The 18553-nt window shown below is 34.8% G+C and overlaps 2 protein-coding genes across 2 annotated transcripts; one reads left to right on the top strand and one right to left on the bottom strand.

Moving 5' to 3' along the window:
- The first annotated feature begins 821 nt into the window (after nucleotides 1-821).
- Nucleotides 822-14036, top strand: LOC143599046 (transcription initiation factor TFIID subunit 1-like). Its single transcript, XM_077077108.1, has 22 exons — nucleotides 822-1014; nucleotides 2985-3060; nucleotides 3528-3634; nucleotides 3739-3801; nucleotides 3894-3939; nucleotides 4053-4313; nucleotides 4397-4497; nucleotides 4606-4777; nucleotides 4858-5860; nucleotides 5947-6152; nucleotides 6226-6463; nucleotides 8134-8470; nucleotides 8567-8776; nucleotides 8867-8944; nucleotides 9025-9228; nucleotides 9315-9521; nucleotides 10220-10697; nucleotides 10865-11043; nucleotides 11119-11250; nucleotides 11348-11401; nucleotides 11503-12522; nucleotides 13585-14036. The coding sequence occupies exons 2-22, from the start codon at nucleotides 3000-3002 to the stop codon at nucleotides 13933-13935; spliced, it is 5508 nt and encodes a 1835-aa protein (XP_076933223.1). The 5' UTR covers nucleotides 822-1014; nucleotides 2985-2999; the 3' UTR covers nucleotides 13936-14036.
- A 1036-nt stretch (nucleotides 14037-15072) lies between these two features.
- LOC143599044 (uncharacterized) lies at nucleotides 15073-18074 on the bottom strand. The gene is made up of 5 exons (XM_077077106.1): nucleotides 17930-18074; nucleotides 17772-17845; nucleotides 16336-16468; nucleotides 15968-16243; nucleotides 15073-15399 (listed from the first exon to the last, which is right to left on the bottom strand). The coding sequence occupies exons 1-5, from the start codon at nucleotides 18047-18049 to the stop codon at nucleotides 15163-15165; spliced, it is 840 nt and encodes a 279-aa protein (XP_076933221.1). The 5' UTR covers nucleotides 18050-18074; the 3' UTR covers nucleotides 15073-15162.
- Between the last annotated feature and the right edge of the window lie 479 nt (nucleotides 18075-18553).

The following is an 18553-nucleotide window of genomic DNA, read 5'->3' as shown; positions in this document are numbered from 1 at the left end:
AAAGGACAAGCAAAGAGTTAGAAGAAAAAGAGGGAAACAAGGCGTAAGGGCGGGACGGCGACAAGAGGGAAAAGAAGGCGGAAAGAGAGAAGAAGAGGGACGGGACGGCGGAAAGAAAGAGAGAGAAAGAGGCGGGAAGGAAAATATATTATTATTATTAAAAGTAAAATATAAGTATAAATATTAAATCATAAAAGAAAGAGATCGGGTCAGAGAAACGGGTACCTGGGTCGGGTCGGATCGGGTCAGATGTTACACGTAGCGCATGTATAATTTATTTAGGTTTACTGGATTTTATTAATCCCATATTGGCATATAATAATCCCTATTCATTTTATCACTAATGGCAGTCACAAATTGTAAAAAGTTGCCCCCTCCCCCCGCGCGGTTAAAAATGAGTTAACGATGTTATACCTTTTCCCCAATTTCTAACTAATGTCTTAGGGCTTTTGATCGGAAGGAGAATCGATTGATGTAAAACTTATCTTAAAAATGTGATCCAAGCGATTTAATTTTTGTTAATTAAAAGTTTAAACACCCGAATTGTAATATTGTTTTGTTGTTTGGACAATTTCTAACTAAGTTTTACAACAATTGACCTGTATCCTCATTCCATTCGAAAGCCTTAAAAATTAGTTTGAAGTTCGGGAGAAAGTATAATGTTCGTTAAGTCATTTTGAAGGGGGACCATTGGTGATAAAATGTATATGAATTATTATTTGCAATTAACAGTGATTATTAAAATCAGATAAACCATTTATTTATTTAATAATTAAAACATAATATGAATCTATTTATCACTCACGGCCTATACATACACAAACACAATATATATACGCACACACATTGATCCCAATTTCGTCATCGATTCCGTCCATAATAATAATAACCACCGGCTAACCAATTTCCGACCGTCAATTGCTTCACTGACTTACAACAACTATTACGCTTCTGATTCTACCATCAAATTCACGCCTCTATCGATCTATTTCACGCACAATTACGTGCCCTAAGGTAATTATTATTATTATTATGAATTCGCTGCTATTAATTCATTTCAGAATTAGGTATTTACCGTTGCTGTTGTATAGTTTATGATAATTCTGCTAGTTAGGGTTTTGATTTGCTTCGAGCTTTCCCGATACTATTAATTCATGTCACGATTAGGTATTTACGGTACTTTCATTGTCGATATCCTGCTATTTGGCTCTTAGCTTAAGGTTTGAGGCTATGAATTAGTATTAGTATGAGAATGAGCTTGCATTGATCTTTGAATTCAATTCACATAGTTAATATATACCTAATTCGATCACCGACTGCACCACGCCTTGGTTCACTTGAATTACACACTACGTTAGAATTAGGGTTCTGAATCGAGCATCTAATTCGCCCAATCAGTGATTGATCTGCACACCTGTATTGGTATGATTAACGCACAATCACATGCCCTAAGGTAATAATAATTATCAATTCGATGCTATTAATTCATGTCGGGATTAGGTATTTACCGTACTTTTGCCCATTTTTGTAGTTATTGTGTATAGTTTATGATTTCTCTGATAGTTAGGGTTTTTATTTGCTTTCGTTGTCGAGCATTTGCGACACTATTAGTTCATGTCAGGATCAGGTATTTACCGAACTTTCGTTGTCAAGCGTTCGCGATATCCTGCTAATTGGCTGTTAGGTTAGGGTATAGTCTATTTTAAGTGATATTCCTGATTAGTATAACGATTAATAATTGGCTGTTAGGTTAGGGTATAGTCTGTTTTAAGTGATATTCCTGATTAGTATAGTGATTAGTATTAGTATGAGCTTACATTGCTATTTGAATTCAATTTACATTAGTTTTTATAGACCTACTTGAATCACCGACTGCACCACGGTTTCACCGCCCTTTGGTTCACTTGTATTACACAAGGAGTTAGAAAACTTAGACTTAGGGTTCTGTCAAATTTGCACCATTAGTGATCAAGCCACACACCTGTATTATTCTATTCGAAGCACAATCAGGTGCCGTTAGGTAGTAATTGTGAATTTGATACTATTTATTATATGTTGTGATTAATTCCTGACAGGATTAGGTTTTTATGGTGTTTTAATCTGTTTCTGTTACTTTTGCCCAAGTTATTGTAATTGCTTGCCAGTTTAGGTTTTGGTTCGCTTCATTTTAGAGCTTTCGCAGTGTATTGATCTTTGGCTGTTAAGTTACAGTTTTAGCATATTTTGTTTCTGTTAGGATAAGAATTAGTATGAAAATGAGAAATGAGCTCACATTGATCTTGAATTGAATTCACATAAAATTTCAGTCACTTTTGGTGGTAGGGAGGGTGGGGGGATCTAACAAAATGTGATAGTGACTTACAATTAGGGTCCCAATCACATGCTCTAAGGTAATAATTCTGAATTTGTTGCTGTCAGTTATGCGTTGTTATTAATTCGTGACAAGATTAGGTTTTTACCATATGTTAATCTGTACTTTTGGTAATAGGGAGGCTGGGGGATCTAACAAAAGTGATATAATGACTTACAATTAGGGTCCCCAATCGTGTGCTCGAAAGTAATAATTTTGATTTTCTTACTGTCAGTTTTGTGTTGTTAGTATTCATGACAGGATTAGGTTATTACCGTATTTTAATATGTTTTTGTTACTTTTGCTCAAGTTATTGTAATGCTTGCCCGTTAGGGTCTTGGTTTGCTTTGTTCTCACTTCTCGAGCTACATCGATATCCTGCTATTTGGCGGTTAAGCTAGGGTTTTAGTTTATTATGTTATGAACTTGATGCTATTCCTGTTAGTATAAGAATTAGAATGAGAAATGAGCTCACATTGATCTTAAATTCAATACACTTAGCTCGAGAAGACTAGCTTTTTTCAGTGTTTTTGGGGGGTTTAGGCGCCTTGTATATATATCTGGCCTTTTTATTGAAGGAAAGTGTGTTTTTTTTTGCTGTTATTGATGCTAAATATGTACTTCTATATTGCAGATTTCATTATAAATAATGGATTCTAATGCTGATAATACTTCTGAAGATGGTAGGGGCAATGATGACCGCGATGAAGGTATGTAATACTGAAACTTAACTCTTTAGCTTCAGTGACAAATATGGAATTTTTCAAATAAGTTTAGGGAAAACGGTGTGATCATGTGTTAGTTATGTTTGAAAGGCATGTAAATTTTTGAAAGGTAGGCTTGAGCTTGACATAACTTATCATCTTCATTTGCAAACAAGAGCTTTTATTGTTCTATATCAACTTTGATGGGTTTAGTTATAAGCATATCTTAACATGCACAGTAAGAACAATAACTTTATACAATAGATAGTGTTTTTTTAATGAAATTAAGCATTCAATGCTGCAGTTTACAATGAGTCAATGGCATTGGTGCCCTTATAGTGCTTAATGTATGGTTGGGTTTGAACTATATGAACGACTAAAATGAAAGTGTTTAGAGTGTGTTTAAAATACATAACTTGCCCTTGTATTGTTTTTTCATATGTTATCTAGGGTTTTAAATTTTTGACTTGCAGATGATGATGATGAATATGACGAGGGTCGAGATGGAAGTCGTCTTTTAGAATTCATGTTTGGGAATATTGATGGTTCTGGTGATCTTGATATTGATTACCTTGATGAGGTAATTATTTTTCTTGATATATGTTTACAAATATGTGTACGTATATACATATGTATTATTGCAAAAACTAATATGGGTACTAACACTATGGATTTGTTTCTCAGGATGCAAAGGAGCATCTTGCCGCACTTGCTGATAAACTTGGTTCATCTTTAAAAGATATTGATGTACACAATTACCATCTGCTTGCTATACATTCGACTGTTCGTTACTCCTTTAATATGTTGCTCTTAACTCATTTACTTTTTCAAACTTTCAGCTGTCAGTAAGAAAATCACAGACATCCGGTGATGCTGCTGAACAAGGTACTATTTTCTTTTGCATGAATGATCTTGATAAGTAATTTTTTATTTGTTAATTTTATCCATGAATTTGAACTTATAAGATAATGATGAATGATTATGCAAATTTTTATCAGATTATGACCAAAAAGCTGAAGATGCAGTAGATTACGAAGATTTTGATGAACAATACGAGGGACCAGAAGTCCAAGCTTTGACTGAGGAAGACCATCTCTTGCCAAAATCTGATTATGTTTCTACAACAGTAACTGCACCATTAGCTGCATTATCTTCATTGTTTGATGATGAAAATTATGACGACGACGAAGAAGAAGAATTACCGAAAGAACTTGATCAGGTGGATAACAATGATCAAGTTCAGAACACTTCTGTATCAGGTTTAACTTAATTTAATAACTGGAATCATCTAGCCTTTCTAAAATTAGTTTAATTTAAATTGAAATATACTATTTGGTTTCAGGTGAGGTTGAATACGACCCGCAAGAAAAATGCTCTCCAGAGGATGGTAGCGGTGCAGCTGAAATAGAAAACTTGGATCCTGATGTTGTGGAACTTGAAAAGGTTATGCCTATTTTTATTTTATAAATGTATATTTATGCTGTCGAGTCTCGACATCATTTTTATTTTTGTTTTATCAGTTTATGGTACTAATGTAGTGTCTGTTTTCAGGATGAGATGGATATCTTAGAAGAGGAACCATTTGAAGCTAAAAATTCAACACCGTTGCCTGTTCTCTGTGTAGAAGATGGAAATGTGATTTTACGGTTTTCAGAGATTTTTGCTATTCATGTTCCTTTAAAGAAAGCAGTAAAAAGGGAACAGTCGTTTTCTGTTCCGAAAGGTATTAATTTCATATGCCAAATATTATATTCAAGGATACCGTAAGTTGTTTTGCTGTTAACATTTTTGTATAAATTACAGAAAAATATAAGTCTATGGATGTCTCTGATATTGTGGAAGATGATGAAGAGGCATTTTTGAAAGGATCTTTAGACGGTTATCCTCATTTGAGATATAAGCATGTTTTTGAAGATGAAAATTTGACATCAAATCAAGATAAAGCCGAGCTTCCACAATCTGGGGTTGTTGATGAGGATATAATGGCAATTTCAGAAGATGATGATCAGACTGACAATGTCATACCGTTTAACGGAAGCACCACACTAGATTTGCCTCTTGACCAACAAGACTGGGAAAATTGGATTATTTTTGATAATTCTCCAGCTGTCACTGAAACTAGTGGAGGTGAAATATCAGGGCCTGAGCTTGACTCGTTAAACGGACGATCCAGGACACAAACGGTGTCAGAATCGGATGACGAAACAGTATATCATCCCCAAATTTTTGGTCCTGCTTTTATTGAACCCTTGGGCTCAAGAAAATCTCCAAAGTCATACATTTCATCAGAAGATACAGTTTATCATCCCCAACTTATGAGGTTAGAGTCCCGTTTGGAAACTGATGAAAAAAACCGTAAAGTTGAAAGTGATACAATTAAACGGTTTGACAAACTTACTTTACAAAACAAAGATTTGTTAGACGGTTCTTGGATGGAAAGAATCGTGTGGGACCCACAACAATCTGTTTCCAAACCGAAGCTACTTCTTGATCTCCAAGATGAACAGATGCTTTTTGAAGTTTTGGATAATAAAGATGGCGAGCATCTTCAGCTTCACGCTGGAGCCATGATCACAACTCGGTCTGCTGAGTCAGCTGGTGGCGGTGATTCATTGGAGCTACATGGTGGTCATGGTGGTCAATCTGGCGGGAGGTTTAATATTTCGAATGATAAGTTTTATTCCAGTAGGAAATCCTCCCAACAGCAGCTGAAATCACATTCTAAGAAACGTACAGCACATGGTGTTAAAGTCTTGCATTCAATACCTGCACTGAAGTTACAGACAATGAAAGCCAAACTTAGCAAGTAAGACTGAATCTTTAATATTATATCGTGTGTTTCTTTAATATCAAGATTTTGTCTACTAATGATATTCTTTATTGTATTTGCAGTAAAGATATAGCATTCTTTCATAGACCGAAAGCTTTGTGGTATCCACATGACAATGTTGTGGCACTTAAGGAACAAGGAAAGCTGCTAACAAAAGGATCAATGAAAATATTATTAAAAACCTTAGGTGGAAAAGGTAGCAAGCTCCATGTAGATGCTGAGGAGACAGTATTATCTGTCAAAGAGAAAGCTAATAAGAAGAAGTTTGGTTAGTCTTCTTTTTTAAAGAATATTTTGATAGATTTGTAAAGTTTACATCTTTTAATCTTATTTTTGGGCAGATTTTAAATCATCTGAGCCTGTGAAGATAATATACTCGGGAAAAGAGCTTGAAGATGAAAAATCTCTTGCAGAGCAAGATGTTAGACCGAATTCTCTATTGCATCTTGTACGTACACGAATACATTTGTTACCACGGGCTCAAAAGCTTCCTGGCGAGAACAAATCCTTGCGTCCACCTGGTGCTTTTAAGAAGAAATCAGATCTTTCAGCGAGAGATGGGCATGCATTTCTGATGGAGTAAGTGCTTTCGCTTATTTTAATATATGTACTTCAGTTCTGGTCATACATTTTGAAATGATTCCGGAGTTTTTGCAAGAGAAGTATCTATTGGAAACAAAGGAGAGGTTTGATCAATATCTAAAAAGTATTCAAAGATTTACATTTGATGAAAGTAACATGAATTTTTTTTCATGAGTATCATTTAACCATCATAAATATGTCTCTGGTGGTAAATTATGAACCAGGCAACCATCTATAAACCTCTTTTGAGTTTCATGCTCCTTATTGACGATACAAATAAGAAAAGAAGCTCAGATGTTGCTAGTATTTTTTAATTTCATAGTTGTCACTTTATTAAGGTGCTGATTTATGAGGAAATAATTTGTGATTTCAAAACGGAAAAAACATAAAGATAGTAAATTGGTGGCAATAACTAATGTTGCTACCAAACTCCCTGTTTTCAACTTCTCTGTACTTCTGTAGCGGGACAATGTAATTATGAGAGGATGTGTATTACCTTTGTTTTTCCCACATCTGAGATTTCATATAAATAAATCTTTACGAACTTGCACTTTTGACTGCATTCTGTTCTGCCAATGAAATATTTTAGCTTTTATGCCCCATAGCAATTTGTAAGCTATTCAGACAATTTGTATCATGTTTATAGTGATGAAATCAGCAGAATACTCAAGTTTAGAGATATTTAGAAATTATGCATTGTTTTGAGATTTTGATATTCAAAGAAATAACTATCAGTTTTCTCGTTAGTTTGGTTCAATAGCTTTAAGGAGACTTTGTATTCTTAAAGTATTTAGGGCATCTTCGTCGTGGATCTTTTTTCCGTAGTGTTTTTAGATGACTTTTGTAAGAGCATTAAGACATGCAAATAGGTGCATAAGATTTGTGTACTTCATAAACAACTTATTTGAAGTGTTGTAAACTAATAAACTCTTAGTTTTCCTTTACTAAGCTTTATGTTAGTAATTGTTAGTTTGATTATGATCCCTAGCCCTATTAGATCTATATGTATTATACATCTGTGTGTGTGTGTGAAGAGAGAGGGAGGGAGGGAGAGAGGCGTTCACTTAAGAACCAATATAAATTGAGAACCGCTTTAACCCTTGTAGTCTTGTACTATGTTATTGTATAAATTGACTAGAATGCATGTAGATTGCTATTATTACAAATATGGTATTTATTTTTTCTATTTTTAACTTTAGAGTCAAGCAGTACACATGCTTATGCGGTTCTGAACATAACGTTGGTTCTGAAAAAGAACGTATGCCTATCTATATGTATATATGTGTGTGTGTGTAAGTTGAATCAAGTTAGAAGGAAAATATGGGAGTGAAGAGTGAGAAGCAATTTCGGAAACAGTAATCAAGCGGGCAGATTTTACAGTGTAAAATACCATTCACGCCCCTTGTTTTCTGTGGCCAGAATTGCTTCTCACCCTTCTCACATGAAAATCTTTCTTAGTGGATCCTAATCCTATATATGTATATGCGTGTGTACAGTTATAATTTGGTTTTTAGCATCTAAATCTGGACTGCTTCTCTTTATGCATTTGAGAGGATTAATTTCTCTATTTGTTATGTCATCATTGAAGAGGCTATATTTGTGAAGGATTTATTATCTTAGTTTCATGCATCTCAATTGCATTGATTATTAGCACATATATATTTCAGGTATTGTGAGGAAAGGCCTTTACTCCTTGGAAATAGTGGAATGGGTGCTCGTTTGTGCACTTACTACCAAAAATCAAGCCCCGGTGATCAAACCGCTACTCAATTGCGTAGTGGGCCTCACAATTTGGGGAACATTCTCACACTTGATCCAGCTGATAAATCACCCTTTTTAGGAGACATAAAAGCCGGTTCAGCCCAATCTTGTCTTGAAACAAATATGTATAGAGCTCCAATATATCAACATAAAGTCTCATCAACTGACTACTTACTGATTCGCTCTGCAAAGGGAAAGCTTTCTTTAAGACGCATTGACCGCCTTTATGTTGTTGGTCAACAGGTTTTTTTTTTCTAAACTATTCCTCTTTTGTTATTATTATTATTATTTTGTACATGGAGGGCAAAGCTGAATTTGTTCTGGTCAAACTTTGTATAGGAGCCTCACATAGAGGTAATGTCTCCTGTATCAAAAGCAGTTCAGATGTATAATATGAATAGACTTTTGGTGTATATGTATCGCGAGTTTCGTGCTTGTCAAAAGCGTGGTGAGGTGCCTGCCATCCCTGCTAGTGAGCTGACTGCACTGTTTGCAAATGTGGCTGAACTTTCTCTAAGAAAAAGGTTAAAAATGTTTTGTGATTATCAGGTGAGCTGTGATACATAATAACCTATCTAACTAATCAATGTTCACAGTTTATTTCAATCGCTAATATGTTTATGTTAAACCATCCACCAGAGAGGCTCGTGGGTTATGAAGCAAAATTTCCGAATTCCATTGGAAGAGGAGCTTAGAAGGATGGTTACACCCGAGCATGTATATTTGACTTTCGTATTATATAACTTATGTCGTTTAACTTTTGTATATATTCCTTCTATTTACCTTTTCTTTGTTAGGTGTGCGCGTTTGAGAGCATGCTAGCTGGCATGTATCGGTTGAAACGTTTGGGCATCAGCATGACTCATCCAGCTGGACTATCTCCTGCAATGAATCAGCTGCCTGATGAGGCAATTGCTTTAGCTGCTGCATCCCATATTGAGAGAGAATTACAAATAACTCCCTGGAATTTAAGCAGCAACTTTGTTGCGTGCACGAATCAGGTATGTTTCGGTTTTTCTGATTAAATCATGTGTAGTGAACTATCAATGTGTATTTGGTTAAGTCTGGATTTTTATAATTTTTTCAGGACAAAGGAAATATAGAGCGGTTGGAAATTACAGGTGTGGGTGATCCATCTGGTAGAGGTTTGGGATTTAGTTTTGTCCGCACGACTCCCAAGGCACCGGTTTCAAATGGATTAGCAAAGAAAAAAGCACCTATAAATCGAGTCGGTATTACTGTAACAGGAACAGATGCAGATCTTAGAAGATTAAGCATGAAAGCTGCACGCGAGGTTTTCCGCTTATTAGTCATTTCTTTAGCGATCATGCGTAGGCTTGTAAACAAATCTGATGGACACTAACGGGGCGTGTTCGTTCATTCAACTTTAACTGAACTAACAATTAAATACGGACATTTGAACAGACGGTCGTATTCGTTGGTTAAGAAATGAAACATGTTCATGTCCGTTTGTTTATGCTAATGAACAAATACAACTTTCCAAACACCAACTAAACATAAATGTGAATATTAATCTCTTTGGCTTAAAAATTAATAAAACTACACTAAATTGTAATGAGTGATAGTTTAAGTTGATAAAACTAGACTAAATTGTAATGGGGCTAAAAAATTAAATGACTATAAAGGAACGCAAATGAACAAATGAAAACAAAAGTTCGCGTACATAAATTAACGAACAGACGTGTGTTCATGTTCGTTCGTTCGTTTATTACGAACATAAGGGAACTTCCGCTGAACGGTTGACTAAGGGTTAACTGAGCATTTGGCTCATTTATAGGCCTAATTATGTGATATGGAATAATCAAAATCAAATAATTAGTTGTAACAAAACAAGTTGTAGAATATAGTGTGGTACACTGATTGATTAATTGTAATAATCAAATAACCGGAATCAGTTCCACTGTAGTCCAATACTAGAAACTGATGACGCAATAATGATGAAAATTTTAACCCTAATACACCATGCAACAGGTTCTCATTAAATTCAATGTTTCCGAACAACAAATAGCGAAACTGACAAGATGGCATCGGATTGCAATGATCCGAAAGCTTTCTAGTGAACAAGCTGCCTCTGGAGTCAAAGTTGACCCGTCAACCATTAGCAAATATGCACGTGGTCAACGAATGTCATTTTTGCAACTTCAACAACAAGCACGAGAAAAGTGTCAAGAAATTTGGGACCGACAAGTGCAAAATCTTTCTGCCAATGATGGTGAAGAAATTGAAAGTGATAATGAGGCGAATAGTGATTTGGATTCGTTTGCAGGGGATCTTGAGAATCTGCTAGATGCAGAAGAATGCGATGATGGTGAAGAGGGAAATCATGAGTCAAATCATGATAGTGTTAAAGGTCTTAAAATGAGACGGTTGCCTTCGCAAAGTCAGGCTGAAGTGGAAAATGAAGATGAAGCTGCTGAAGCTGCAGAGTTATGCAGAATACTCATGGATGGTATGAAATTCATACACACAGACACACACACATACACATCTTACTTACAAATTGAATAATGTTGGATGACAATATATGATGAATTTTATTTAAATTGTGAACTGTAAAGTGCAAGGTCTTTCTTTAAAAGTCAATACTGACAAAGTGGTTGATATTGAATTATTCAGGAGATGATGATGCTGAACGGAAGAAGAAAAAGGTCAAACCAGGAGATATGGGATTGACTCCTATGCAGCAATTTAATAGTAATTCCAAAAACAAATTGAAAGCAATGAACACACCTGTGAAGTCTTCTATGTCTGGATCATTTTCTATAACCGAGAATGCAGTTAGACCATTTAAAGATGTATGTATTTCTATTTGATTTACATTATACATTTAAGTTTGCACATGTATGATTTCTCATACAATGTGGTTGCAGGATGATCTATTTCCTTACAGAAAAAGCTCGTCTTCTGGAAAGATGAAACCGAAAAAGAAGGATGATCTTGAACAAGTTAGCTTATTGAATAAAAAGCTTAAAATTTTGAATGATGGATCGAATCTTATAAAGGTTAGTAAAATGTTCTCTTTATTCTCACAAAAAAAAAAAAAAAAAAAAACAAAGCTGCAATTTTCAATAATTTTTCTTTAATTTTGTGTGATTGCAGGTAAATACTAAGAAAAATGCAAGAGAGAGTTTTACTTGTGGAGCTTGTGGTCAGGTATGTTTTATACTAGCCATTACATTTTATAACATTGACTTAATATCAGGTCAACCATTAATAATATCCTTCCTAATGCTTTTACCTGTTTGATATGTCAGTATGGTCACATGAAGACAAATAAGCACTGCCCCAAATACCGAGAGAATTCCACCATCCAAATCGAAAGTAAAGATCCTGAAAAATCGTCTACCAAATCCATCAATTTTGATCTTGGTACAAAACCCCAACAAAAAACTACTGTAAAAAAGTTAATACAAAAAGGCGGGACAAAACTTGCGGTTATAGAGGCACCACCTGAGGAAGAAAAAGAAAAAATCTCTTTAAAAGCCAAAGTTCTAAAAGTCAAATGTGGGCCTGCCAACGACAAGGTTCCAGAAAGATTCCCCGAAAAAGCCACACCGAGTACCTCACAAGTTTCCGATCGACCCGGAACGTCAGACACTGAAACCGTTAATAATAAATCTTCGGTTAAAGTTAACAAAATTATATTCTCCAATAAATTGAAGAACGAAGATGTCCAAGTTGAATCCCGTAAACCGTCATCTCTTGTGATCCGACCTCCTGTCGAGACTGCCCGTAACCCTCCAAGAAACCTACCCGGAAACCCACCAAGAAAAACGATAGTAATCAGACGTCCGAAAGAAGTCATTGACCTTGACCAAGTTAGTCAAGAAGTCAGCCCAGGATTCGAGCCAAGAAAGACGAAACGAATAACTGAACTGTCAGGTTTTCAAAAACCCAGTAGACCGAAAGACAATCATCAGTTTTGGGAAGAAGAACAATACACAATGAGAATGGAGAGAGAAAGGGCCCGGGTGATGTATGAAGAACAAGCAAGAAAATTTGAAGAGCAAGAAAAGGTGGCGGAGATAAGACGGTTTGAAGAAGATATAAAACGTGAACGAGAAGAAGAAAGACGTCTGCGTGAAAAAAAGAAGAAAAACAAAAATATTTTTTTCGACACCCGAAACGACTATTTTGATGAGACCCATTTGAGAAGAGACGAGAGACGGGACTTGGAACGAGATCGTGCTGCAAAGCGAAAGCCCGTTATAGAATTAGGTGGCAGGTTTAGTGCTGATTACCCCTCGACTGTAAAACGCCGCCGAGGTGGAGAGGTAATTAATCCAACACTTTCAACTCTTTGATTTTGTAATTTTTTAGGTAAAAAGTGGGTCTGGTTGGTGACATGCCAAAACAAACAGTTAGAATTAATTTGTTAACAATAATTCAATTTGTACATGTCAAAACGGGTCGGTCTGGCTTCAATTGTCCATAATTTTTATAAATATATAGAAGCTTTGTGCATTTAATAATTTACTTTGCTGGACTCTACTCGTTTGACTTGTTTTTTGCTGAAATTATTTCGTATCGTTTTTGATACACAGGCTTTTTTTTGCTGACATGTTGGTTTCGTACATTTTTTAAAAAAGTTTATACTTTTTTAACGTGTCAAGTAGAAATTGCCTTTGTGTATATCAATATAAATCTCCCTTATGGTTGAAGTACGTATGTATTAATATTAGAGACTGGTCAACGATCAGCCCGTTTCTCCTTCAATCTTTAGATAAGAAAAAGTTACCACCCTTATTGTGAAGTTTTTTAGCTTTATAAGAGTTTTAATATCCAAAAAGTTATCTTTTTTAATCAGAAAACTGTAAATTCAACCAATAAATTGTCTGGAAAGACAATTATTCTTGGTATCCATTGCTCTGTTATATAAAAAAATAATTTGATTTGACACGCTCCTATGCAAACGTTTAGTGTGTTTATCTATGTAATGTTAGTTACTTGGCTAATCGTTAGTTTGTGCAGCATCATCTTGTTCGTTTGTTATTTAACTTCGTATATACGGAAGGTTATGAGTTGTCTCTTTTTAACTATTAAGTCAGACTACCAACAGTTAGTTTAATACCTGTTTCAACCATTTTAAAATATGCCTACTTTTGCCCTTAAATAATCTGATTATGAAAAAATTTATGGGTCAAATGTTAATATTAAACTTATGTTATTTTAGTAATAGTATGAATTTTCAAAATTAAATGATCCTAAAGATTCTGTAGTTTTATGCATTACTCGGGGCAAGTTTAAACCCGTTAGATCCATTTTCTTGTTTTTAGTTCTAATAATAATAATGGTGAAGAAGAAAAATTGATTGCTATAACTTTATATTTATACAGGTCGGTTTGGCTAATGTCTTGGAGAAAATTATCGACACTCTGAAGGCAAATGAAGTGTCGTTTCTTTTCTTAAAACCCGTGACTAGAAAAGAAGCTCCGGATTACCTAAGAATCATCGACCGACCAATGGACCTGGCGACAATGCGTGAGAAAGTCAGAAAGCTGGAATATAAAAGCCGCGATGCGTTTAGACACGACATGTGGCAAATCACATACAACGCTCATAAATACAACGATGGAAGGAATCCGGGGATCCCGCCATTGGCGGACCAGCTTTTGGAGCTTTGCGATTTCTTGTTATCGGAATATGATGAGATCTTGACTGAAGCTGAGGCGGATATAGAGGAGTGAATGTGATGTGATATGTTTGTAGAAGTGTAAATGGTACCCTGTAGTTTAGTCGGAAGGGTAAAAGAGTAATTTCACACTTGTGGGGTGATGGGTATGGTTTTATTTAGAGACTATATATATGTAGAGTATAGTTTGCATGTTTTGTAAACCATTTAGTTTTTGTACTTTTTTAATGATGGTGGCAAAATGAGGGATGAGAAATTTAAATTATTAACATATCTACCCCATGCTTGATAACTTTATGGTGCTCCATCAGATCTCTAACCGAGAACCCGAATATAGGAGTAACTTTACACCGACGACTAATATGATCCCACAACACCGCTGCAACCATACAACCGGTAGTAATATGGTCTACTGATTCAATGCCAGCGTCACATATAATACACTTGTTACTCGTAATGAATTATATCCATTTCTGCTCTCCAACTATGAATATTACTCTTCATCGGGACCCACTTTCTCCATGTCATAGCATAATTATTACTAAAGGGTAAAAAAAAAACTAACCGAATATTTTTTTTATTCTTAGAAGTTAAACTGTCTAGATAATAGTTTTTTGTAATATATATATATAATTTTTTACAAAATCATATAGGTTAAGTTGAAATTATATAGTGTGACTAATGATATTATGCCAAGTTCGTTATTTTTGGATAAAAGTTAAAATGTCGAGTTTATTACAAGTGGTAAAAAAATATTATCTAAACTTTTTACTATTTTAAAGATTAAATGCCTAGATAGACATAGCTTTTCCGTAATACTACTATTTTCAAAATCCGTTATTTTTAGTAAATTATACATTCTAGTTCGTGTTCGTTCGTTTTAACTTGAAACTACCCATTTAAGTTACACGGCCAGATATCCATTCGAGTAAAAAAAATTTAAACACAAGCTAGGTTATTATCAAATTCTTATTGTTTATATTTTCCTATTTTCATGCATTGTTTTCTTATAAACAGTAATATTTGTTTTCGTATAAAAACTTTACCCACTCAACAGGTCTCTATCAGATGCCGTCACATCAATTTCTATCTTTACTTTTGCTTTTTTCTAATTCTAATTCACATTCACTTTATTTTTAAGTAACTAAAATTTTAAATTGTCAAATTCAATCAATATCACAAACAACTTGATTATGAACAAAACCAACACCAATTAGCCAAAACTCCAAACATCAACATCCCACAAATAAATAATATCAGCAAAATACGCAAAAAAAACCAATTACACCAATGCAATACTGCTCTCACCACCCGGAGGCTTGCGCGCGCTTAAGTAGTCTCGGGTCTCCGCTTTCCCATCAGCAAAAATATCACTCCCACTCATTTCCCGAAGCTTCGCTGAACTCAACGGCTTTTCCACGCCAACCGAACCCTCATCTCCTTTGAAAATATTATTCCCCGACAGCTCGGTTAGCTTTTGGTTTGGGATCTTTTTCGCTGTCTTGATCACCGAGTCTCCCTAACCAACACAACCGGTTGTAATATTTAAAAATGTATACAATAATATTTGGATGTTGTTTGAAACTTCTAATAATAATAATAATAATAATAATAATAATAATAATAATAATAATAATAAATAGACTTGGCATGATTATATATGTGTGTGCATATATAAGAGTGTGTTCGATTCAGAAACGAGAAATATGTTGAGAACCACGAGAACTGCATAAATCCACTTGTATCTCTTGCTTTAAGTGTTACATAAAAAACGGTTGAATAAACGCCTGCCCACTATCTCATTAAATCATTAATAATGTGCAATGTACAAGTGATTTATGCGGTTCCTGTAGATTCCAAAACAAATCTATGCATATACATACACATTGTATATCAATCATTTTCTTTTATTTTAAAAACGTTTACGATTAAAAAATCAAAATGGTTCACTTGTTAAGTTTTTGCGCAATATTTAGTGTTCTCCGTTCCATTGTATATATGCGTATTATATATACAAACACACACACAGAAACGTATAGACACACGCATGTATAAGTAACATAAGAAACTATGGTGGATATACGTACATTATTGGGAGCGGTTTCACCAATGGTAATAGACTCCCTCAAAGCCGGTGCATGGGCAGCCAATGGGTGGGGTTGAATTTCAGGTGGCGGTGCAAAGATGTTATGTCCGCTAAGTTCCTTATTCTTCGCATCCGAAATTTGTTTCTTCAACCGCGCTTCAGATTCACTGTCCAACGTGCCACTTAACTCCCGTTGCTTGGCTTCAGAGATTGACTTTTTAGGAGACACGGTTTCTTCATCGCCAAATGATATGTGACTGATTCCAGCAACCGCTTGCTGGTTATTAACAAAACAAAATTAATACTTTATATTTTTTTCAACATTTAAAGATAATAAGTTAATAGCTTGTAAATGGTCAAATGGTCAACCTGATACATTCGAATGCTGGTTGGGTTTGATGGGATGCCATTTGCAGCATCGGTGTCTTCTGCACCGTTTTCTCCGGCTGCGAATATACCACTTCCGGTTATCTCCTTTAACTTGAACCCTGAAACAGGTTTCCTGAAACAATATGCACAAAGTTTTATTTAAAATATATATATTTTTCACAGGCGAAATGGTTTACAAATCAAGTTCAAGTCTTCTGAGGCAGCCCGTAGTGGGCGAGCAAAGTGATAGTTTTGGGGCGATAACCATTTTCAACCCCCCTCCCCCGGGGCGATAAGAGGGGGGGGGGGATGAGTTTTCCTCGCCTGTGTTGTGTGTATTATTGTTATTATTATTATTATTATTATTATTATATGTGTGTGTGTGTGATATATATATGTATGAGGCTACAACACCATTACACCCCAAAAATAAAAACCTACCCTTTGCTGACTGGGCGCCACATGGCGCAAATCGCCTCATTTCGATCCCCTTTTCTAAAAGTCGAGCTTGGCCCGTGAATTGTTTTCAAGCTCGAGCTCAGCTCACTTATTATTTAGTAATAATTAACTTATATAAGTTTTTAATACTTTTTATATATTTTAAGAAAAACTTTAAACGAGCCAAAGCTTGGCTCGAGAACAGCTGTGCAATGTGAAATTAATTAATACATAGAAGTCCATAAAAGGTAAACTTTAGAACAACACAAGACTCAAGTTCAGGCTCGATAACTAAACAAGCAAAATCCTTTTTTTTAAATTTAACTGTCAATGGATTTCCTTTAATTTTTATGTACCGATAATCATGTACTTGACTATTAAATCTAGAACTGATTGTTTTATCAACTTCACTCTGATATCAAAATGCAAATTTTATCGACTTGACAAATATTTAAAAAATACACTTCAAAAAATAGAAGCTTTTTTTTAACCGAATACCGCTACCTAACATAACTGGTACCATTACTCGGTTTTCATGTTATTGGTATCGATACCATTCGGTTTCATTATATTTAATGGTATCGATACCAATCAGCGCCTTACCAAACCGACCCAACACAATCGGTACCAGTACTCTTTTGTTATTTTAAATAATAATAATAATAATAATAATAAACAAGAAGATATTATTATTATTATTATTGTTAATAAACAGCATATTAAATTTCACACATTTTCGGTGCCGATCTCATCCTACTACTCCAAATAATAATAATAATAATAATAATAATAATAATAATAATAATAATAATACCGATTCAAAAAAATCAGTTGAATTTCTCACATTTTCGGTACCGATCTCATCCAAATCACTAATTGTAATTCTGCCACTAAATCTGGTAATAATATATTATCATTATAATAATAACATCAATTAATAAACAGCATATTAAATAAACCAACTAATAGATCTAAAACATACAAACAACGAAAGCTACCTCTTATTCAAGCTCTCAACTTCTTCATCAGTAACCTGACCTCCAAACACCACCTTACTTATCCCATCCGACGGCTACAATTCATTTCATCAAACATCATTTATTATTTAACTAACAAAATGTAATAAACTATAACATGTAATTATTAATATTATTACCATATGAGAACGGTTGGATGATCGCTTAACGGAGGAGAGTGAATGAGTTTCCGACCAAGTTAACAGATCGGCGGTTGAAGCGTTGGGTTTTCTCACCGGAGTATTATTATTATTCGCCATTGTTGTTGTTGTCGTCGATGATCTGAGTGTTTCAAATTCTAAACGACGGCGTTTTAAGTGTTTGTTTGTTTCAAGTGTTATTGATGGATGGACTAATTTTTTTGAAAATGTGGATTCTAACCATTTAACATCCTTCACCTTTCCTACTATTTATATTATTGTATAGTTATGTATTTGGTCCCCTAACTATACTTAAAAGTTATAATAACTATTCCAAAAATCTTGACAATTAAGAAAGTCTGCTAGGTGCATAAACCAGTTTAAAACTAGAAACCAGTTCGGTTTGGATAAAAAAAATTCAAAAGCGGTTTATGACCGGTTTTAATTCTGGTTGAAACCAGTTGCACGGTCGGTTTCGGTTCGAGTTTTGACTGGTTTTTGCCTAGTTTTGGATTGGTTACCTGGTTTATACATAATCAGTTTCAAACCGATTTGATTTTGGTTTGGTTAACCTGGTTTATTTTCCCACATCTACTCACAAGCTACAACCAAGCTCAAGCTAAG

Source organism: Bidens hawaiensis, unplaced genomic scaffold (assembly GCF_021521415.1).
Source record: "Bidens hawaiensis isolate Kalapana, Puna unplaced genomic scaffold, B.hawaiensis_p1.1 tig00051428_1, whole genome shotgun sequence".
Lineage (NCBI taxonomy): Eukaryota > Viridiplantae > Streptophyta > Magnoliopsida > Asterales > Asteraceae > Bidens > Bidens hawaiensis.
Note: the sequence above shows the minus strand (reverse complement) of the source record. Positions and strands in the feature narration are given on the sequence as shown.